The sequence below is a fragment of the Muntiacus reevesi genome, chromosome 1 (genome assembly GCF_963930625.1).
Source record: "Muntiacus reevesi chromosome 1, mMunRee1.1, whole genome shotgun sequence".
NCBI lineage: Eukaryota > Metazoa > Chordata > Mammalia > Artiodactyla > Cervidae > Muntiacus > Muntiacus reevesi.
The window spans coordinates 21,015,574-21,038,763 of record NC_089249.1 but is presented as its reverse complement, the minus strand read 5'-3'; the positions used below and the strand labels follow the sequence as shown (position 1 = coordinate 21,038,763).

Genomic DNA, 23,190 nt, shown 5'->3' with positions numbered 1-23,190 from the left:
GTGGGGCGTCAAGAGCTGCTTCAGCCAGGTCAAGCTGGCTCAACGCTCGGCCTGGGCAAGCGCACCTCGTCCAGCGCGCCGGCGCCGCTCCAGTCTCCCGCGCTCGCGATCCGCCCCCTTCGTGGGCGAACCCACTTCCAGAAGGGCAGGAGGATACGGCGAGTCCCCATTCCTCCCGAAGATGGGCCTAGCCAGCCTCTGACCAATCAGAAATCTTGTTTTATCACCGCTTCTGGATATACTAGATTGGAGCTGCTTTTCCCTGAACTTTCAAGCCGTGCGGGGGCGGGAGGGGGAAATGATTGACATCTTCTGCAACTATTAGTCAAGCGCGATAAACTTGAAGAGCAGTTACGACAACGAATTATCTGACGAGAAAAGGCTGTTAGCCCTTCCCCCTTGTCTCACTGGTCTCCGTGAGCCCTAGGGGGTGGGAGTTTTTTATTTCAGCCAATCGATGGCCAGCGAGAAGGAGGGGGCGATGAAGAGGCGGGGCAGGCGGGCGGTGGTTGCCCCGCGATCACAGCCACAGTGGGGCTGGGGCCTGGGGACCGGACGGTTTCTGGGTCACTGTTCCCGAACCGCACTGCCGGGGGCCGGATTGGATTCAGGAGCCGCGTCGCCTCCCTGGCACCTTCCCGGCTGCCTTCTGAAGACTTTTACCCCTTCTAGCGCTCCTCCGCGCCCCACCGTGACCCTAGCGCCAGATAGCGCCCCGCCGGCTGCCCGAAGGGTCCAGGCCCCATTGTCCCGGTCCTCACCACGGCCACTGGCCCCTTGAGCGCCAGTTCTCCCTACTCCCCTTCTCAGGCAGGGCCACCAACGCCTCCAGCAGCCGCTCTTCTCTTGTCTGCTCCGTGGAGGTGGTTGGTTACCATGGTGAAGCTGGCAGCCAAATGCATCCTGGCAGGTGAGTCTGAAAACTTGCGGGCGAGTACAGTGTCCGGAGTTCAGAGACTTCATAAATTGTTGAGAGCTTTTGTTCACGTAAATTGTCTACCCTCTTTCCCTTTCTCTCTCCCAAAGGCGAGTTAATGCAATTACTGATATAGTAAATTCCATTAGGCATGGGATAATTATCTTCCAGAGCACACTTGTAGCTGCAGCTGGTTTCCTTCCCTCCCGGTTATACTCTGAGACCACCGTCACCAATTGGAGCTGTACTCAAGAGGAGCAGACAGGTTTTTAAAAAATCAGGCTAAGCACACCATAAATGCTTCAACTAAACCATGTGCTGTACTCCAAAGTTAGCATCAGTGACTTAGGTGGTCTTTACTTATGGGATTTTTTTCCTTGACCCCATTCTTCTGAAAACAGGGATAGGAGACAGTAATGTCCAGTTGACCAGAGTTTGCAAAAATACCATGTATGTAGTCTTTAAGACCCAAAGTTATGGTTGCTGCCCCATAATCTTGAGGACATAAATGTTGATTCCCCCAAAAGTGGGAATCTTTTTTGCTGATTGATACATCCCAAGCTCCCAGAACGTACATCTGGAACGTAGGAAATACTCAATAAACATTTGTAGAATGAATGCTTATGCGGCATGCACATTTGTGGTGTTACTGCTCATTTAGAAATGAGAAGTAACATTTGCCTGGATTATGGACCTGGGACCTCAGAGCACAGATGTACTTTCCTGAGTCCTTGCTGCATTTTCAGGCACATGTATTTCATTTAACCCTTTCACAGTAGGTAGCACCCTGGGGTAGGACTTCCCTGGTAGCTCAGCTGGTGAAGAATCTGCCTGCGATGCAGAAGACCCTGGTTCAATTCCTGAGTTGGGAAGTCCCCCTGGAGAAGGGATAGGCTACCCACTTCAGTATTCTTGGACTTCCCTGGTGACTCAGATGGTAAAGAATCCGCCTGCAGTGTGGGAGACCTGGGTTCAATCCCTGGGTCAGGAATATCCGCTGGAGAAGGGAATAGCAACCCACTCCAGTATTCTTGCCTGGAGAATCGCCATGGGCAGAGGAGCCTAGCGGGCTACAGTGCGTGGGGTCGCAAAGAGTCGGACACGACTAAGCCACTCAGCACCGCACCGCACCGCATGGCGCCCTGGGTCAGATGCTGAGTTGTTCTGACCTCACTGAGAACTGAGATGAAGTCTCTGGCCCAAGGTCACCCCCTAGTGAAGGAAGGTCCTAGCCGGGATTCCCACCCCCAGATCTGCTCACCTCCGTAATTCTTAACTTGTGTTACTGTTGAAACCTGTGACCTTTCCAGATGTTTCTGACCAATTCAGAAAAGGAGCAGTGAGAGGAAAAGGAGATTCTTTTTTTTTTTTTTTTTTTGACTCTTCTCTTTCAAACTGCAAAGGGTGGTATTTATAATGACTTTTCCAGTTTGGAAGTAAAAGGGTCACACAGAAAGATGACTGCTCAAAGTCACTCAGATCATGCTGGAGCAAAAGAAATGAATGGTCTTCAAAAGCAGTGTCTAGTTTCCAGAGCACCAGCGGGGGCAGTATTGTGCCACAAAAATAATTCCACAGATTGGCTGTGTCTTCTTGGACAAAGCACTTCTCTGAGCCTCATGGATAAAGTGAGTCTCTTCATGGATAAAGTGGAGACGTTTTTCTCTGAAGTTAGATTTTTTTAATGGACTTCTTTCTCTGACTGTTCTTTCTCCTATTTCTTTTTTAAATCAACTTCCATCACGAAGCTAACTTACTGAGCATCATTTTTGTGCCTGCGCTGTGCTATACCCTCAGCATGGGTCATCTCAACAACTCTGTGGGGTCAGGATTATCATCATTCTCCTCTACAGATGGGGCCTGTCTGAGACCCAGAGAGGTTGGGGCATTTGCCCGGGGTCACACAGCTGGATTTGGCTGAGCTGGATCTAGACTCAGGTGATCTGATTTTCAGGGCTTGTTGTTAGCCCCACAGGCTACCATCTCAGGCCTTGATTCTAGACTCCTTGTCCTTTATACTCATACCCTCAGATACTAGTTTTACCTGGTTTTGTCCATGGCCTTACAAGTCGTTCCTGAACTCCAACCTAGCTCTCAATCTGTAGCCTCCTTTGGAGGCCTTAAGGAAATCTATCTCATCTTGGAAGTTTCCAGGGACCAAGAGACCTCAGTGCAGTGGATCACTATGCCCAGCCCATCTCCACCACCCACCAAATTCTCCTTCTCCACCGCCCCCCCCACACGCACCTCCTCCCGCACTGACCAGCTGTTTACATGGGGTCAAGCTGCCTCTGTTCCCTCACATAACTAGCTACCAAAGGTCCTGATAACTCAGTTCAAGTGCTCATTCAGTCCTCATATTTACTGAGCACCTATTATGTGTAAGTCACCACACAAGGTGCACTGGGAATCCCAGGATGAACCCAGCCCACTCCTGCACTGAAGGAAGCCCTGGATTGCACACAAATGCTTATAACGCAGCACACTCAAATCGAACACCCTTTGTATGCCAGCTCCCAGAGGAATACCTCAAGGCGCGGCTGCTAATTATCCTGGTTCAGACGAAGAGAGAAAAAAAACCTTAACATTTATCTGTATTTTATGTGCTTCCAGATCACTTAAATATTACTTAATATATGTCAGGCACTGTACATGTTAACTCCTTAGATCCTCATGACGATTCTCTGAGATGGATATTGTTATTCCCCATTTTGGAGATGCAGCAACTGAGGCCCAGAGAGATTACCAAACCAAGGTCACACAGCTCATAAGCCTTGGGGCTGGAATCTGTGCCCTGAATACCATGTACTTCGTGCCTCTTGACAGACATGGGGGTGATAATTATGCCTCCCTGGAAGGTTGCTCTGACAAGTCTCATGCCACCAGCAGTGAGCCATAGTCGCCAGGCAGGTAAAGACAGAGGAGCGAGAGATGACCTTCAGAGGCTGGTCATCAGAAGGACATTCTTTTAACTTTGCCTGGCAGAGAATTGTGCAGGATTAAGATTTGTATTAGGGAGACCTGGAAGGAGGTTTTCTTCGAGGAATTTTCAGGGAGCAAGAGAATAGGAGGGTAGAGCCCAGATCTTGTGTAAGGGATAGCCGGAGACAGGGTTGGAAGGTGGAGAAGGGTACACAGTGGAAAGCATCCTTGGACAGGCTCTGTGAGCACATCACCAGGGGAAAGCTCTGTTTTATGAAGGTCTGTCTGTCGATGCTGAGCTCAGGGTGAAAGAACAACAGCAAGAAAAAACAAAAATGAAATAGGGCCAACTGGGAAGTTTTTGCAGTCCAGACCTAGTCAAGAAAACAGATACATTAGGCATTTCAGCAGAGAGGTTTTAATGTATGGAATTGGTTCACCGGGTGTCAGAGAACTGAAAAACCCAGGAGACAACATTGTCATGACACTGAAGGAGTAGGTAGAGATCAGGGTTGTCAGAAGCTTGAAGAAGAACCTCCCCCACCCTCGAGCTAGGATCCAGATTTCCAAGGAGGGGACACTGCCCAGCCGGAGTGGTACCCAGTGTGTGATGTCAGCCCTTGCCACAGATCACTAAGACCCATTGCCCGCTAGCCGGGAGCTCAGGCCCAGTGTTTAGGGCAAGACACCACTAAGCCAATTCCAGACCATCCCGAGGGGCTGTGTCTTAAGATCACTTCTGTTACTGAGTGCTGCATGAGGTAGGGTCCAGGCAGAAAGCTGAAACTACACTCAGTATCTAGATAGTGAGAATTTAGCATGGGATGGTCACTAAACATGTGCTGGAGGGCTGGAAAGACAAATGGGAACAGTGAGGCGGCACAGAGAGGAACTTCAGGAAGGAGCCCCACCCCAGGGCTGCAGGAACAGAGGGAAGATGTCAGAACCCCGAAGCTTAGAAGGGCCCTCGGAATTGAGCTGCAGATCTCTGAGAAGGGGACCCTACCCACCAATGCTAGTGTCTCTGACGGGGTGTACTCAGGCTGGCCCAAAAGTGCAGAACCACAAGCAACACAATGAGAGGCAGCAGCTGACCTCTGCTGCTGGGGTGAAGGCCATCGCTAGGAGACTGCTAAGAGAAACTGCAAGCAACGGAGAAGGAGCAAGTCCCTCTTCCTCCCCACCACCAGCCTTCCACATTGGAAGAGTTCTTGAACTCACATTTGGCGGAGCCTGACAGGAAGCCCCTGGGAGACAGAGAAGTGTGTGTGCGGAGCCCCAGCCCCAGCATCACAAGGCAGAGCACAGACGGGTGAGTTTGGGTCTGAGACAGGAGACCCAGTTGATGTTCAAGATAACTTAGGGCAGTGTCAGCCCTGACAACAAAGGAAATTCGGGCTGGAGACCCAGCGAAGGATGTAAGGAATAAAGAGACGGCCGCCTGGGCATGGGAGGAAGGAGGTGGAGACCTCAGAGGTGACTGTGGGTGAAGTCTGGGGACAGTGAGAGTGAATGGTGACCAGAACAAGTGAGACAGGTGGGCAGGACTGCTCTGGCCCCAGCATGGCTGTGGACACACTTGAGATTGGGTGAAGGCCCTGCATTGCAGTGGAGACACCCACAGGTTGTTGGAAATGCAGAGCTTGGGAGATGGATTGTGGCAAGTGAAGTGACAGCAAAAGTAGCAAGAATAAGTGGGACAGAGTGGATGGGGGCTAAGGATGGAGCACAAGAAGGTCCACATGGCGGAGAGGGGGAGGAGCAGTGGAAGGACCAGGCCAGTGCAGGGTCACCAGGGCCAGAGGGCCACGGAAGGAGGGGTGCTCCTTCAAGCTGACATCTTTCAGAGACGTTGAAGAGCATGAGGACTAGGGGAAAACCACTGAACTTGGCAATTATGAGGTCACAGGTGACCTTGCAGATGGCACCCTTTCCATCAAGCAGTGCACCCGTCGTCCCCTGTCCCCGCCATCACCCCTGGGCTCAGCCTCTCCCAGGGAAGTCCTCCCTGCTGATGAAAGCCCTCATCAGCTTCTCTCCTCCCCACGCCCTCAGACACCTTGGTTCTCAGCTTGCACTATTTGAACTCGCACTTGTCATCTTGTTGCTCTGCAAACGTGTTTATCGGCTGGCTCCCCTTCCTGCGCATGCTCAGATCCTTCCTTAGCCAACACCGGAGGTTTTCCAGAAGTATGGGGAACTCTGACTGACAGTCAGAAGCAAGATATATGAAATTAACCAGAACAGATCTGTGGGGAATTTCACAAGCAGGAGGAGCCAATTTCCAACTGGATGCAGAAGCAAAATTGAAGCCGGGAGGGTGGATACAGTCATCCCCTGAAAGGCTGCAGGGATGAGGACCTGCAGGGGCAGTTTAGAAATGGGCCAGAAGAGTCCCTGAGTTCTAGGAGAGGGGTGGACTGGCGGAAAGAGTGTGCTACTGGAATCCTAGGCAGATTACTTAGCTCTCTGAGTTTCAGTATGTTCATCTGTCAAGTAAGGGGCCTGGGAAGGAGTGAATGAGACTGTATGAATGGGTCCATAATGGAGGCTCAACCCTTGTTGGTTCCCTTCTAAGAAGTGGTAGCAGATAGAAAAGCAAGACCTGACTAGCTCATTCAGACCCAGAGAAGTCAACGTGAAATGAAATGTCACGAGTAGTCAAGTAATTGTCTCACATGAGGTGACAAAAGTCAAAACTGAAAAGTTAACAGAGCAGCAGGCTATCAAGGAGTCAAGTAAAAGGAACGCTGGGCCACCCATGATGTGGGTTAAGGTGAGGAGATGACATCAAAGGATGCAACTAAGAAGGATGGCGATTTTGCTGAGGGATCAAAGGGGTGAGAAAGCAGGAGACAGGTGTTCCGCCAAGGTGCTGGGTGATGGAGGGAGAGTCAGTATGAAGCTCAAGGTGGAAAAGATCTTGCAAATGAAAACAGTGTGGTATCAAAGGAGGCCACGCAGAGCTGCTGGTGGGGATGTTGGGAGGGCGCAGGGGAATGAAGGATGAGCCCTGAGAGTCTCCAGCACCCCTGGGGGCCCGGGAGGAACTCCAGAACAAATTGCCCCTGCTGCCTTGTGAAAGGTCCAGGTCTCAGACTTGAAAATGTGACATGAACTTTTAGTTTGGAGGTACCAATTTGTGGGGCTGTCCACTGACAAAAGAAAGCTGAGGAGATGGACCCGGAAGGTATAAGATGAACTTAGAGGAACCAGTGGCTGTTGCCAGTAGACTTGGAGGAGAGGCCCTGGGAAGATGGGTCCACAGTGGTTGCAAATGAGTACCAGGAGGTGGAGGTGGAAAATGTCCTTTGGAAATGGGTTTCAGGTGGCATATGTGGTCCCTGACTCTTTGTCATAAATATGGTCCCACCTAACTCTCACCCCCTCTGCCCCCCAGTAATTATGCAGGATTCTAAGGATGAGTGCTCTAAGCTCAAAGTGGTTCAGTTAGTCACCTGAACCCATAAATCTGTGCGTGGTCATACCTCCTTGCCTTCAAGTGTGTTAAGTCACTTCAGTTGTGTTCAACTCTTTGTGACCCTTTGGACTGTAGCCCACCAGGCTCCTCTGTCCATGGGATTCTCCAGGCAAGAATACTGGAGAGGGTCGCCATGCCCTCCTCCAGGGAATCTTCCTGACCCAGGGATTGAACCCATATCTCTTACATCTCCTGCATTGGCAGGTGTGTTCTTTACCACTCGCACCACCTGAGAAGCTTTTTACCTTCAAGACTTCAAAGTAAGTTCAAGTTTGTAAGGAACAGGTTTTCCCCATCAGATGTGTTTCAGTGAAAGAGTCTCGGTTCTGTTTCCAGTACTCAGAAGCCCTCCTTCCACTCTGTTACCTTCTGGGTCAGTTTTGGTAGATGAAAGGATTAGTCCAGAAGAAATGAGGCTGGTTTGGAAAATGGGTCTCATGGACCCATTGCCCTGCCAGCAACCCCAGGGCAATTTCCCATGAGAATCAGGCACAGCTTCTCTGAGAACTCACTGAAGTTTTTCAGTTTCTAGACTGTTTCTGGAGCGGGAGATCCTTGAGTCAGATTAGCGTGAAAGCAGTGTTTTTCTTCTACTCTGACCTCGCAGGAGACCCCACCGTGGGCAAGACCGCCCTGGTGCAGCTGTTCCGCAGCGACGGGGCCCATTTCCAGAAGAACTACACCCTGGTGAGATGTGGATGTCGTAGGCCTGGCAGAGGCCTAAAGAGAAGTGATCAGATAGCCCTAAGGGAGTGACTTTCCCATTGTCCTTAAGAGGCCCTCAGAGACCTGACGAATGGCCACAAGCCACAGGGTGCGGAGCCGTATGGAGCAGACTCGCCTGTGGTCAGCTGGTCACCACATAGAGCCCGCTCGTGGGCAGGGGGTTGGACGAGACTAGGTCCTCTGACTTCTGCACAAGAAGCGAGCCCAGAACAGACACTGGAGCCGGGGACACGCCTCCCGGGGTGGGTGCTCTTCCTGACAGCACACCCCTGGGGGCCCCCTGACGTATGTCTTCTTCCTTTTCCTCCACAGACGACAGGGGTGGATCTGGTGGTGAAGACAGTGCCAGTCCCTGACACGGGGGACAGTGTGGTGAGTGGTCCCCTTGCTGCCCCGAGGGAGCTCCGTGCTGCCCCAGCTCTGCCTGAGGACTCCGTGGCCACTGTCCTCCTCCCCGGGAGACAGGCAGCGCTGTCCCTGGGAACAGCGATTTCCTAGCTCTCGCCTTCTGGGGGAAAGACTTCAGTCGAGAGACATAGGGCAGCTATTTTTTCTTTAGTCGGATGTAGTTGGTGAAGTTGTGTTAGTTTCAGGTGTACAACAAAGTGAATCAGATGTATATGTGTATATATATGTATCTCTCTCTCTCAGTAGTTGCTCAGTTGTGTCCAAGTCTTTGCAACCCCATGGACTGTAGCCCTCCAGGCCCCTCTGTCCTTGGAATTCTTCAGGCAAAAATACTGGAGTGGATTGCCATGCCCTTCTCCAAGGGATCTTCCTAACCCAGGGATCAAACCCAGGTCTCCTGCATTGCAGGCAGATTCTTTACCATCTGAGCCACAGGGAAGCCCCCATGTATATGTGTGTGTGTGTGTGTGTGTGTGTAGCCTGTGTGTGTGTGTGTGTGTGTGTGTGTGTGTGTGCGTGTAGCCCGTGTGTGTGTGATATACTTTCAGATTATTTTCCCAATGGGCCGTTACAGACTATTGAGTAGAGTTCTCTGTGCCATACAGTAGGTCCTTATTAGTTATCTATTTTATATATAGTGGTGTATATGTGTCAATTCCTATCTTCCAATTTATCCCTCTCTCTGTTTGCCTCCTGGTAGCCATAAGTTTGTTTTCTGTGTCTGTAACTTGATTTCTGTTTTGAGGATAAGTTCATTTGTGCCCATTTTTTATATTCCACATTTAAGCAATATCATATGATATTTGTCTTTGGCACAGAACAGTTTTAAGTAGCAACAGTTTATTAAGCAAAACAAGAGTATCCTCTTGAGAAAGAACAGGTTGTTTGGAAATCAGAAGCAGCCCCACAGTGGGGTGTGGTAGGGGTCTTCAGAGCGGTGGTCCCTCCCTGTGCCCTGCATCATGTGACTGACAAAGTTGATTGACAGCTTTAGGTTCTAGAATTTTTCTCCTTGTGCACAGGCGGCTTACCCATAAGCACCCAAGTGTAACCCACAGCGGGGGCGGGGGTGGGGACGGGGGCGGGCAGAAAGTGCAGGGCTAATTTATCACCAATACAGCAAAATGAACCCCTGGTTACTTTGAGTCACCATTTAGGTCTTGGTGTGCCTGTGCCAACCTGTGCTGGAGGTTTTATCTTGCTTGACTTTGATAAGGCTGGAGAGTTAGCAGTGGTCCTTGACTAGGAGAGATGGTCAAGGACTAGGAGCGGAAGGATGTCTGGGCATGCCCTCATCACCAGTGTCCAGGTGGGCGAAGGAAAGAGGGTCCTGTCCAGGATGGAGCAGGCCCTGCTCACATCCGACTAGCTACCTAATAGTGCCAGGACTTGGTCTAGACTTGTCTGAGCATTTCGGAACAGAATGAGGGGAACATGGGAAGCCCTGTAAGGAAGGGACGAAGAAGAGGAGGTGAGGCCAACAATTGCCGAAAGAAAAGAAGGCTAGGAACTCAGGTGTACATATTTCAGCTGTGACATTGCCATGGTCAGGTTCCCTCCTGAAACAGTTAATTGTTGTTCAGCCACTCAGTCCTGTCTGACTCTTTGCAACCCCGTGGACTGCAGCATGCCAGGCTTCCCTGTCCTTCACTATCTCCCGGAGTTTGCTCAAACTCCTGTCCATTGAGTTAACAACAACCAGGACCTAATTATATGACTGTCTCTACCGCACCATAGTTTTGTAATGATTTGAAGAAAAGAATAAAGCGATATCCTGATTTTCAGTTAGCAAAAGTGAGGGGATATTTTGTAACAGTATTTGGTGACTTGGGCTGCCATATATTATGTTATTAATAAATAGATAGAAGTCTATATTCAATTAATAAAATCTATAGAGAAAAAGAAGAGGAAGTGAGGAAGACTGGACTCTGGACCTTACCCTCAGAACTTTCTGAGTACCAAGGTTCCTAACCCGCATCTCTCTGTGGAAAAGCTCAACCCTTGAAATTGAATTCCAAGCTGTTACGTTTGCCTGTGGGCTTCCCTCGTGGCTCAGTGGTAAAGAATCAGCCTGCCAAGGCAGGAGATTCCTGGGTCAGAAACATCCCCTGGAGAAGGAAATGGCAACCCCCTCCAGTATTCTTGCCTGGGGAATCCCGTGGACAGAGGAGCCTGGCGGGCTACAGTCCATGGGGTCACAGAAGAGCCAGACACGACTTAGCAACCAAACAATAATGTTTGCATGTACTTTCCTGGAGAGAAGGTTTAAGAATTGCCAGATTGTCAAAGCAGTCCATAAGCAAAAAGCAATTTTAAGTACCCGGGATGCAGTGAGAAGGGATAAGATGAACACAGCCATCGCCAATGTGCAAAGCAGAGGATGATGCTGACCTTCAGACAGGGCACTGGGGGAGACTTCCTGGAATAGCAGCAACAGGGAGGGGCTCTCACCTGGGCCGGCGAAGGTTGAGACACGGGCAGGAAGGGTCATCCTGAGCCCTCTGCCAGCATCAAGCCTCAGCTGTCCAGAACCCTGACAGACTGTCCTACTTTAAATGCCTTCCCCAGGCCTCCTCCGTGACCTCCTTTAAACAGGATCGTTTTTCAAGATTTGAAAATCAATTTGGTTAACAAAGTACAGAATGACCTTTTGGAAACCAGAGCACTTGTCAGCCTGTTTAGCATTCTGTTCTGCCAGGTGGGGAGTCAGCTTGTTCCTGGTATTTTTGCACTCGGGGTTAGAAGAGGTGAGACGCCACCCAGAAGGGGCTGCTTGGGGTGGGAAACAGTTGTACCTGAGTTCGTTCCTCTTCCCTTCCTCGTCTGCCTGCCCAGGGCAAGAGATAAATGTATGTGCACGTGTGCACATGTGGATCACCCTGTGGGTGAGCGGGAGTCCTATCTGGGTGTGCAGCCAGGGGTTTTCTCAACTTTCTGAGACCTGCCTTTCTGATTCCAGGAACTCTTCATTTTTGACTCGGCCGGCAAAGAGCTGTTTTCTGAAATGTTGGATAAATTGGCAAGTAGCATTCAGTCTTTTTTCTAACCTCCCCCCCCTCCAAAGGTTTGCCCCTTAACAATGCCCACTGCACTCCTGACGGCAGGAGGGGTGACCATGGCAACATTCTCTGAGGACATTCCTCCCAGCCTTGGGGCTTGTGGCCCCTTGACAGGTAGGAGCAGCTTTTGCATGTGATTTGTGATTGCCCCTCCCCTCAACTCTGGACTAGCTGGGCTCCCAGTGTGCCAGAGTAGCTCTGGACTCTGATGACTCTCTTCTCTTAGGCAACCCCCTCCTAGGGATGTTTTTTTCAGTCCTCCTGCACTAGTGGTATAGAGCCTGCCTGCCAGTGCAGGAGACTTAACAGACACAGGTTCGATCCCTGGCTGGGGAAGATCCTCTGGAGGAGGGCATAGCAACCCACTATGGTGTTCTTGCCTGGAGAATCCAATGGACAGAGGAGCCTGGCGGGATACAGTCCATGGGGTCACAGAGTCAGACACGACTGAAGCAGCTTAGCACGCATGCCACTTCCTAGGTCTGGAGCAAAGATTTCCTTCCCCACTAGGGGGTGCCCTCGAGGTCCGAGAGCGTGGCTCACCTTCCAGTTCAGTTCAGTTCAGTCGCTCAGTCGTGTCGGACTCTGCAACCCCATGGACTGCAGCACGCCGGGCCTCCCTGTCCATCACCAACTCCCAGAGTTTACTCAAACTCATGTCCACTGAGTCGGTGATGCCATCCAGCCATCTCATCCTCTGTCGTCCCCTTCTCCTCCTGCCTTCAATCTTTCCCAGCATCAGGGTCTTTTCCAGTGAGTCAGTTATTCATATCAGGTGGCCAAAGTATTGGAGTTTCAGCTTCAGCATCAGTCCTTCCAATGAATATTCAGGAATGATTTCCTTTAGGATGGACTGGTTGGATCTCCTTGCAGTCCAAGGGACTCTCAATAGTCTTCTCCAACACCACAGTTCAAAAGCATCAATTCTTCAGCACTCAGCTTTCTTTATAGTCCAACTCTCACATCCATACACGTCCACTGGAAAAACCATAGCTTTGACTAGACATAACTTTGTTGGCAAAGTAATGTCTCTGCTTTTTAAGCGTCTTTTAATTTCATGGCTGTGGTCACCATCTGCAGTGATTTTAGAGTCCAAAAAAATAAAGTCTGTAACTGTTTCCGTTGTTTCCCTGTCTATTTGCCATGAAGTGATGGGAACAGATGCCATGATCTTCGTTTTCTGAACGTTGAGTTTTAAGCCAACTTTTTCCCTCTCCTCTTTCACTTTCATTAAGAGGCTCTTATTTTTTCTTCACTTTCTGCCATAAGGATGGTGTCATCTGTGTATCTGAGGTTACTGATATTTCTCCCAGCAATCTTGATTCCAGCTTGTGCTTCATCCAGCCCAGTGTTTCTTGTGATGTACTCTGCATAGAAGTTAAATAAGCAGGGTGACAATATACAGCCTTGATGTACTCCTTTCCCTATTTGGAACCAGTCCGTTGTTCCACGTCCAGTTCTAACTGTTGCATCCTGACCTTCATACAGATTTCTCAGGAGGCAGGTCAGGTGGTCTGGTATTCCCATCTCTTTAAGAATTTTTCACAGTTTGTTGTGATCCACACAGTCAAAGGCTTTGGCATAGCCAATAAAGCAGAAGTAGATGTTTTTCTGGAACTCTCTTCCTTTTTATTGATCCAGTGGATGTTGGCAACTTGATCTCTGGTTTCTCTGCCTTTTCTAAAACCAACTTGAACATCTGGAAGTTCATGGTTCATCTACTGTTGAAGCCTGGCTTGGAGAACTTTGAGCATCACTTTACTAGCGTGTGAGATGAGTGCAATTGTGTGGTAGTTTGAGCATTCTTTGGCATTGCCTTTCTTTGGGACTGGAATGAAAACAGACCTTTTCCAGTCCTGTGGCCACTGCTGAGTTTTCCAGATTTGCTGGCATATTGAGTGCAGCACTTTCACAGCATCATCTTTTAGGATTTGAAATAGCTCAACTGGAACTCCATCACCTCCACTAGCTTTGTTCGTGGTGATGCTTCCTAAGGCCCACTTGACTTTGCATTCCAGGATGTCTGGCTCTAGGTTGGTGATCACACCATTGTGATTACCTAGGTTGTGAAGATCTTTTTTGTATGATTCTTCTGTGTATTCTGGCTACCTCTTCTTAATATCTTCTGCTTCTGTTAGGTCCATACCATTTCTGTCCTTTATTGTGCCCATATTTGCAAGCCTGCCCCATCTAGGTTTGCTCTGGGACCCGCCCCTGCTGCCCAGGCTCCTCCAGCCAGCACAGCCTTCCTCTTAGGATCCAGTTTGCTGTACCTTCCAAGGTAATCTGGGCCAGTGAGCTAATTAGCAGGTTCGAGATCTCCAGAGCCCCTGCCTTTCCAAGAACAGCTACATTTTAATAGAAATTGTTTGCTGCCCCCCTCCTTTTTTTTTTTTTTTTTCTTGTTTTGTCTTGTTTTGTCTGAGAGTAATAGATCTAGTGATGGTAATTTCACACAGGGTTGGCCTCCTACATCAGTTCTTGGTGTTTTACCACGTGCCTACATAATGGCCGGCATTGCCCGGCAAAGGGGATGATGTGTCTGGGGAAGTCAGGGCCGCCTGCTGCCCATCCTGGGTCTGCTCACTGAGGCCTGGAGGAAGAAGGTCTCTCCTGCATGCGCACAGAGGTGGTCAGTGTGACTTCAACCAGAGTTCTTGAGATAGTCTGTGGAGTGAAGGTGTAAGGGCATCATCAATTTAGTCTAAGTTCCTCCCATCCTGGAGGCCTGCAGAATCTATTCCAGGCTGACTTTCCAAGGACAGCTAAAAGGAAAAGGCTTCTCCCTCACTCCCTGGGAGGTGATAACACCCTAGAAATAAACCGGGCTCTAATTGTGCAGAATGGGGGTCCCCAGAGAACAAGATGAGCATCAGTCCAGTCCCAGAGCCTGTGCCAGGCAGCAGGGTGGCCCAGGACTCTGCGCAGCCCCTGAAGGTGCCGGCTCCTGAGAGCTTAGCCATGGTTCTTAATTGGGACCATAAACCCTGTCCAGTGGCCACTCTGGTTTGGATTAGGGCTGACACACTGCTGGAGAAGCAGAACGTACGCTTTGCATTTTAAAAAGCCAACCCTTATTAAGAAGATGTAAGCAAACCAGCTTCCAGTGACTGGCTAATGAAAAAGAAGGATGCGTTTTCAGCCCTGCAGAGCAGAAGAGCATATCAACTTGCATAAGAGTGGGCTCTCAATGAGAACAAGTAGCAGAATGAGTTCATGGAACCGGGGCAGACAAAGCGTTTCTGGGTAGAGAAAGGCATCAGCTCCACCCTGGTGTTTGAATCCCCTGTGACCTGGGCAAGTCAGTTACCCACTGTGAACTCAGTACCTTCAGCTACACGGTAGGGATCTTCAAACCAGCCCTGCAGACTTGGGAGGTTTCACAGTGACGCACAGAAAATGCCCAGCAGAGAGCCTGGCATGGACTCGAGCTCTCGCCATCATGGTCACTATGCCTAGGCCTTCCCATTCATTCCTGTGGGTGAATCATTTTCGTCCATGGGTGTGGCTCAGTTTTCTGACTCATCTTCCCTTTAGGATTTTTCATTTCCCTCCACCCACATGTCCCCTTAGAAGGCCATATCGCCTCCCCGCCTAGAAGTCACTTTCGCCGTCAGTGACGTGTTCGCATCCCGTCCCCCTTGCCTAGTGGGAGAGTCCCAATGTTTTGTGTCTTGTCTACGACGTGACCAACGAGCAGTCCTTCACCAACTGCAGCAAGTGGCTGGAGAAGGCTCGGTCGCAGATTCCAGGAACCACCCTCCCAGGTAAGAGCTGCAGGCATCCAGGATTTCCAGCAGCTCCTCTGTCCTTCAAGTTCAAAGGCACAGGTCACTGCAGAGGTACCTGTGGGTGCAAAAACAAGATGCTCTGGGCTTTGAGTGTGGCAACTGGGACTGTACCCTGGCTCTGCCCCTTCGGAGCCCTGGCAACCTCGGTGCGTTGCCATACCTCTGAGTCTGTAAAATGGACCCGGTGATGCCCATCTGGCAGGGTTGTGGGGCAACTCAAAGATACTAAGGGGGAAGGTGTTGGGATATAAATGCGAGTTGTTTCTGGAAGGCTCACCCCAGGGAAACGACCCTCTTTTTCTCCTGTATGTGGGCCACCAGGAAACATGCAAGGCCCGCTGTCACTTCTGAATGCTCTCCATCAGTTTATTTCTCATCCCTATGTGAGATCAACAAATTCTCCTCATTAGAGACCAGGGAAAGCGATCCCCAGAGCCAGGCTCAAAAATTAGCTGCAGCGGATACAGCTGGCAACAGAACTAAATTAACGCTGCATCCCTGACTCCGAGCCCAGCCCTCATATTAGTATTAATGACCGTTTTGAAAGTTTGGTCCATGCACTCGGAATGATCGCAAATGCTCACATTGGTTTGGTCCTCGCCTTCACAGCACTTGGAGCCTTAAAGAGACAAGGCAGGCAGGTACCTTCAAGGTCTAGAAAAGTGGCTGAACAAAAACTGCAGGTGGAAGGGCATGCCACCCACTCTGCTTCAACCCCTGGGGCCCAGCGCAGAGTCTGCTGGTGCTCACCACCTGGGGTCAGGCAGCCTCTCTCAGATGACGTTTCACACCCCTCAAAAGTAGGCTGCTTGCTGTTTTTTCTCTCCAGCTGTCCTCCCAGACGGCCACGGTTATAATGCAATGCTCTGATTGTCTCTTTCGAGTAGGTGTGCTGGTGGGGAACAAGACAGACCTGGCTGGCAGGCGAGTGGTGGATGTGGCCCAGGCCCAGGCGTGGGCACTGGGCCAAGGCCTGGAATGTTTTGAAACATCCGTGGTAAGTACCGCCGCCTGCGCCATAGCCCAGTCTGCAGCGGGGCCTTGGCTGGAAGCGGTTTTTTCATGTGACCTTGCATGCATTGAGTTGTTACCCCACCATACGCGGAGCCTGATTTGGAGCTGATGTTACATCCTTCGCCTGAGATCTCATCTCAATATAGCAAGAGTCACTCGTGTGTTACAATGAAGCGGATCAGCCAGCCAGCCCTGGGAAAAGCTGGATCCCAGTTAGTAAGGAATACCAGCGTGTGGTGTTCAGTCACAGTGCTTTTGGACGTCTGCAGGAGGCATGGTTATGGCAATGTTGGCACATTATTTTATAGGCCCTTAGAATCAGTCCCCTGATCCTGGAGGTGGCCCACACTTCCCACTTCCTGATGGGGTGACATGACTGGCCCAAGGTCACGTGCCTCATAAAGGCTTGCACCAGGACTGGGACCCCCGACTTCTGGTTCCCCTCACTGCTCCCAGTCGCCACCTTACTGCAGCCCCAGAGTGACTCCAGGCCACAGGAGCCCTCAGGAAGTGGGACAGAGTGGGTTGTTCCCAGCACTTTCAGTACACGATATCATGATGTTGGCGTGTTCACAGTGTCACGTGAAGCCCCTCCTGTACGGGGAGTTCTGAGTTCCCAGCCTCCCTGCAGCCGGGGTGCAGGCATGTGACCCAGGCTACACCAGTTGGATGCACGCTTGGGCGATGATGGCAGTGAATCAAGTGAACACTGCCCCCGGCAGGAGCCACCCAGAAACATCCACTTCAGAGCCAGTAGGGGCCAGGGGCCAACCCCTTCCTGGGGCTGCTGGGGAGACTTGCCACGCCTGGCACAGCCTGAAACATCCCTAGTGGTTACTTGGACCTCACTCCCGGCCCTGTGGCCTCTGGCCCTGATTCTTTGGTTCTCGCAGAGAGTCAGTGGGCTACTTAATAAATAGCCCTGAGGTCGTTTTCTGCTCAAACTCCACTTAAGTTACAGGCACTCTTGTTGCATCTACAAAACTTGACAGACGCTGCTGTTCAATTCCTATACTGAGGTGAACTTTATTTTTTTATTTATCTATATCGGGTCTTAGTTGCGGCACATGGGGGTCTTTGTTGCATTGTCATGCAGGATCTTCCATTGTACATAGACTCTCTAGTTGCGGCATGCAGGCTCAGTAGTTGCAGGGTGCAAGTTTAGTTGCCCCATGGCATATGGGATCTTAGATCCCCAACCAGGGGTCGAACCTGCATCCCCTGCATTGCAAGGTAGAGTCTTAGCCACTGGGTCACCATGGAAGTCCCTGGATGTGAACTTCTTAAACACCCCCAAAGCAGCATGCTTTCCTTAGGGAAAGTGTAGCAAGTAAAGTCGGGTGCTCTGTCCTCTGATGGTAAATAGCAGCCCTCTCTGTGGGCCCTGTGAGTGTTATTTAACCTGTTTGTGCCTCAGGTTCCTGACCTATTAAATAGGGATGAAAAAATATATTCCTCATTGAGTAATAAATATGAGAATTGAGTCAGATGGTGAATATAAAAACACTTAGCACAAAGTCTGGGGCATAGTAAACGCTCTGTCAATGTTAGCTTTTTTTAAGTATAAATATTCCCCCTAGTAATCTCATTTATACTATTATTTCTAAATCATTGTATTCCTAGATTGTTGGAGGTGAATGTCAGTCTTGCCTCTGGTCCAATAATCACAAATGCTACATTAATGAAGTTCCAGTTAGTGAACTTTTACTGTATAGAGAGTTGCCCATGTTGTACGCAGCACGCCTTTGAGCAAAGCAGTGACTCTTCCACCCACAGCAAACAATATTTGATTTTCCCTCCTCCTCCATTCACATCGTGGAAATTGCCTTCTCACCCCAATATCCCACGTTCTCTGGAATTCTTGATAGAACTCAGAAATTAACCTTCACTCCCAACTTTCATCACCAGAGGCCACTGGGCTGGACATTTAAACTCTGGTCAGGTGTTTGCCTCTACACGATTGAAATGGGCGGGTATAAATGATGTCTGGGGAGGCTGCATTTCAGCACTTGATGTTAACTCTGCAGGCTAACTAGTCCCCCCTGAGCTGATGCCAACAGAAGCACCACCAGCAGCTCGGTTAAGAAAGCTGTAATTAAAAAGGAAATACAACCAAATGCCGTTTGAGACAGCGAAGCCCATCTCCTCCTCTCTTCTCACTAAGTGCAGCCACAGTTGTCTTACCTGGCCATTTGTTTTGTTTGGTTTTGTTTTGTTTTATTGGAGTGTATTTGCTTTAAAATGTTGTGTTAGTTACTGCTGTTTGATTTTCTTTTTTCTTTATAATTCCATCTTCACAACATACTCATTTTAAAACTGGAGGTTTTGTACCCTTTGACCACCTTCGCCCCTTTCTCCTGCCTCCACCCTCACTGCCCTGGGCAACCACCAATCTGCTTTGTGTCTGAGTTTGTCTTTTCTTACATTCCACTCATAAGTGGCAACATAGCAACATTTGTCTTTCTTGTCTCACTTAGCATAATACCCTCAGGATTCATCCACGTTGTCACAAATGGCAGAATGTCCTTCTTTTTGTGGCTGAATAGTATTCCTCTGTGTGTGGACCACATTGCCTTTATCCACTCATCAGTGTACACTGAACGTTGTTTCTATGTCATGACTATTGTCATGGATGAAGAAATCTCTCCAAGATAGTGATTTCATTTCCTTGGTTACAGACTCAGAGGTGGGATTGCTGAATCATACAGCTACTCTATTTTTAATTTTTGAGGAACCTCCATCCTGTTTTCCACACTGGCTGCACCAGTTTTCACACCCACCAGCAGTGCACACGGCTTCCCATGTCTCCACATCATCACCAACACTTGTTATCTCTTGTCTTTTTGATGATGGCCATCTTCACGGGTGTGAGGTGACATAATATGGTTAATTTGCATTTCCCCGGTGGTTAATTATGTTGAGTGCCTTTTCGTATACTTGTTGGTCCTTTGAATACCTTCTTTGGAAAAATATCTGTTATTGATCCTTTGCCCATTTTTTTCATCATAGTGTTTATGTTTTTGCTATTGAGTTGTACAAATTCCTTATGTGTTTTGGATGTTAGCCCTTTATCTGATGTGTGGCTTGCAAATATGTTCTTTCGTTCTACACATTGCCTTTTCATTTTGCTGATGGCTTCCTTGGCTGTGCAAATGCTGGTGAAGTCCCACTTACTGATTTGTGCCTTTGTCGCGTATGCTTTTGGTGTCATATTCATAAAATCATTGCCAAAGCCAGTGTCAAGGATCTTTTCCCCAATGTTTTCCTCTAGGAATTTTATGATTTCATGTCTTAAGTTCATGTCTTCAATTCACTTTCAGTTAATTTCTGTGAGTGGTGTCAGTTAGGGTTCTAGTTTCATCCTTTTGCATGTGAATATCTGGTTTTCCCAGCACTGTTTACTGAAGGGACTATCTTTTCCCCTTTGAGTATTCTTGACTCCTCTGTCAAATATTAGATGACCGTGTCTGTATATGGTTACACCCAGGCTCTCAGTTCTGTTCTATTGCTCTTTGTATCTGTTTTTAATGTTAGTGTCATATTGTTTTGATTACTGTAGCTTTGCAGTATGGTTTGAACAGGAACTATGATGCCTCCAACTTTGTTCTTTCTCAGGATTGATTTGGCTATTTGGGGTCCTTTGTGGTTCTTTTTGACTTCCTGACACCCCTCAATATTTGGCATTTTCACACCAAAAAAATTTAAAGCATTTCTTTAAGCAGAAGTTAAAAATTTGTAATGCATTGTTTACTGCTCAAAGAAGTTGGACAATACTAAATAAAAGCAAGTTCAAGTAAGATCCATAGGGATGGCTCCTCTTGCAGAAAGAAGAGAGGAAGGGAACTGATGTTTGTTGAGCACCTACTGTGTGCCAGGTGTTTTGCACGCATTATCTATTTAGGCTTCCTACAGTCCTACTGCTCTCTTTATCTCACTGGTGACAGACTCAGAAAGACTGTGAAGCTTTCCCTGGTCACCCAGTTAACAAGCAGTAGAACTAGAACTAGAACACAGCCCTGCCCAGCTCGATAACCTTCTAGAAGGGGCTCTGGCCTCCCACAGAGCCCACTTTGGGAGTCTCTAGGGGGTGAATTCTAGGTCAGATTAAGCACTAGTCTGACCCTGCTCTAAGGATTCTTCATGCAAAGCAGACCTACTCTACAGGTGTCCATAGATGTCCACGAGACTATGATTTGTCATCTAACAAAAGGACTCCTGTCATTGGCAAGCCCTCCTAGTGCATTTGGAAAATGGTTCCGTTTACATCTGCTACTTCAGGAGCACTCCATGTGTATAAAGAGGCTTGCCTCCATTGAATTCCCTACTTTTTATGTTGCGTTTTCCCTAAGATCTAGCTTTTAAGAGCTTTCAGGTTCATTTAGAAATCCTCAAGCGTGTGCTTTGCCGGCCTCATTCTCTTCCCATTCAACACTTAACTAGACTTTCAGCCGAGGTAATGTTTTGATGTTTGACGTTGCCTAGGATGTTACACTCTGTACAACCCGAAGCCCCTTGCAGATACAACTGAGTTATTCCTCTTATGTCTTACTGGGGAGTGACAGCCTTCCAGTCCCTGGTAGTTGCGAACTTAGTACAGACCCTTGTCTGGGCCACCAGCTGTCCTCTCATTGCTCAGCCCCCTCTCCACACTGACACCTCTGGTTCTTCTGTTGGTGACTTGTCTCCTCTGCCTTGGGACTTGCCTTCCTGGAAAGTCCAGTAACTTTCTCTGCAGGATCTGGTTTCACATACTTGTTTCTGTCACCCTGTCTGGCAGAGTGGAAATGCTGCTCTTCTCATATATGGGGCCTCTGAATTCTAGACTGGGCTCTGCCTAAGCCAGCTGGACCACTGCACACCTGGGACCCCAGACCACTGTCTAAAACAGAGGCACTGAGCTTGATGACCTCGTTACATCCTTTGGTTTGGAAATCCTTCCGTTTTAGTGGGTCTATTTCATTGTCTCTTCTCAAGGCTGCACTTTGGCCAGCAGGCAAGGATTGTCTGAAAACAAGTACTTGTGCATTCATAGTTTGAGCTACTGTCTTAAAAGTAGTGGGTGCTTTCTTCTGCCAACTTATTTCTTTAAAAAAATTTTTTTAAATACCCATGGGCACGCACATAGAGAGTGACAAACGATAGCTAAGTGGAGAGAGTATCATTTTCTTTCCCCCAGAGCTTGTCATGCTCACCCTATAGGGCCAGTTCTTCCCACGGGATGGAGAAAATCTAGGGCAAGATCCAGAACTTTAATCTCTCAGATAATAAAAAATCCTTTGGGCACCTTTAGTCACAAAATTATTCATTGTTTCAGTTATAAAAATGGCCAGTCCTGAGTGACTGTCAAAATTCTTGATTTAAAGTCAGCTCCACCCTGAGCCTGTTGTGGGAAGCAGGACTGGGCTCCTGCGTCTGTGTTTCTACACCTGTGCTTCCCCTCCAGCCTGCTTTGCCGGACCTGTTCTGGCCCCTCTGGACTTGCCAGGTATCTGAGATGCTCTCCCTACCCCCATAGGGGGCTTCTCACCTGCAGCTTCCGCCTCACAGGTGACAGCTGCTCACCCTTCCTGCAACCTCGGTTCTGTGCCATCCATTGGTGTTGGAACCCATCACCCTCCTGGGGGCTGTCCCCGCGGGGTCCCTTTAGGACCACTTCACACTGGGCCCCTGCAGGGCCCTCTGCTGGTCCAGGGAAGCATGGCTGCAACCCCAGGAGGAGGTAGTGCAGGCCGTCTGTGTTCTTTCCTATCCTGCTCAGCCATCCAAACAGCCAGCCCCACCCTCACCTCAGTGCTTCCCAAGCCTGGGTCCAGCACCTTCCTAAGCCCCTGGGCTGTAGGCTTCTCTTGGGACCCTCCCACTGACCTCAGGATGAGGGAGAAGAGAAGCGCCCACATCCATCCTGGGGGAAATACCACAGCACACCCCGCCCCCACCTCCATCCAGCCTGGTCCTCCCTCCAGAGCCTGCCATCTGTTGTTTTGCTTTGACCTCTGGGACCTCAGGCAAAACTAAGCAAGAACGAGTCTCATTTTGATGTCCTGTCACACAGTGAGAGTGGCTAAAAGTACAGGCTCTGTGGGAACAGGTCTAGGTTCAGACCCAGCTCCATCACGGGCAAGAGTGTAGCTTTCAGCAATTGATGTTAATCTCTGCATCTCAGTTGCCTTCTTGTAAAATGGATGGAGCGGTAGTAGCAGCCCCGAGTGCTGGGAAGAAGAGGTTGATCGGAGGTCAGAGGACCCGACAGGAGGGAGGAATGGGGAATGCCAGCTGTCTGCGATGATCCTAAAGCCAACCCACCCTTCTTCACCTTGTCTCTCCAGAAGGAGGCGGAAAACTACGACACCCCCTTCCACTACCTGGCCAGGCAGTTTCACCACCTGTATCGGGAGAAGCTGGAGGTTTTCCAGGCGCTGGTGTGACCGTTCCCCACCATGGAGCCCGGCCGTGGGCTCTGTCTCCTCGGAACATGGGAGAAGATGGAGCTGCCTGGCACTTCCGGTCTATCGTGACAGCTTTAAATAAAATGAGAAAATGGAGAAGCAGCAGCTCATTCTGTTCTTGGCCGGGGCAGCCCTGGAGCCATTTTACTCTTTGGCCACTGCTCCCAGAGTAGCCCTGGAGCCTCCTGTGGTGGCAGCTGGCCCTTGGGACAGTGGGCATCCTGCCTTCCCCGGAGGACACCCCCCAACAAGAGCCCACCCACAATTTGCCGCAGTCGAAATGCTCAGCTTGGAAGTTGCTGCCTGGCCAGCAGGCTGATGGCCCTCTCCTCCTTCTAACAGACTCAGCTTTGCTGTCTGTCTGCTTGCTTTCCAGATGCCAGAGCTCCCTGGTGATGACTACTGTCCCTGGCAAAATAGTGCCCTC

General features: G+C 49.5%; 1 protein-coding gene across 2 annotated transcripts; it reads left to right on the top strand.

Moving 5' to 3' along the window:
- Window positions 1-482: 482 nt before the first annotated feature.
- On the top strand, window positions 483-22,862 carry IFT27 (intraflagellar transport 27). 2 transcript variants are annotated; one of them, XM_065939196.1, is made up of 7 exons: window positions 483-910; window positions 7,927-8,006; window positions 8,358-8,417; window positions 11,413-11,472; window positions 15,162-15,279; window positions 16,191-16,300; window positions 22,644-22,862. In XM_065939196.1, exons 1-7 carry the CDS (start codon window positions 877-879, stop codon window positions 22,740-22,742), a joined length of 561 nt encoding a protein of 186 aa, XP_065795268.1. In that variant the 5' UTR covers window positions 483-876; the 3' UTR covers window positions 22,743-22,862. The 2 variants fall into 2 exon arrangements, with proteins under 2 accessions (XP_065795268.1, XP_065795260.1); XM_065939188.1 differs by lacking the exon at window positions 483-910 and adding an exon at window positions 2,390-2,544 and having other exon boundaries at window positions 7,845-8,006.
- Window positions 22,863-23,190: the final 328 nt, after the last annotated feature.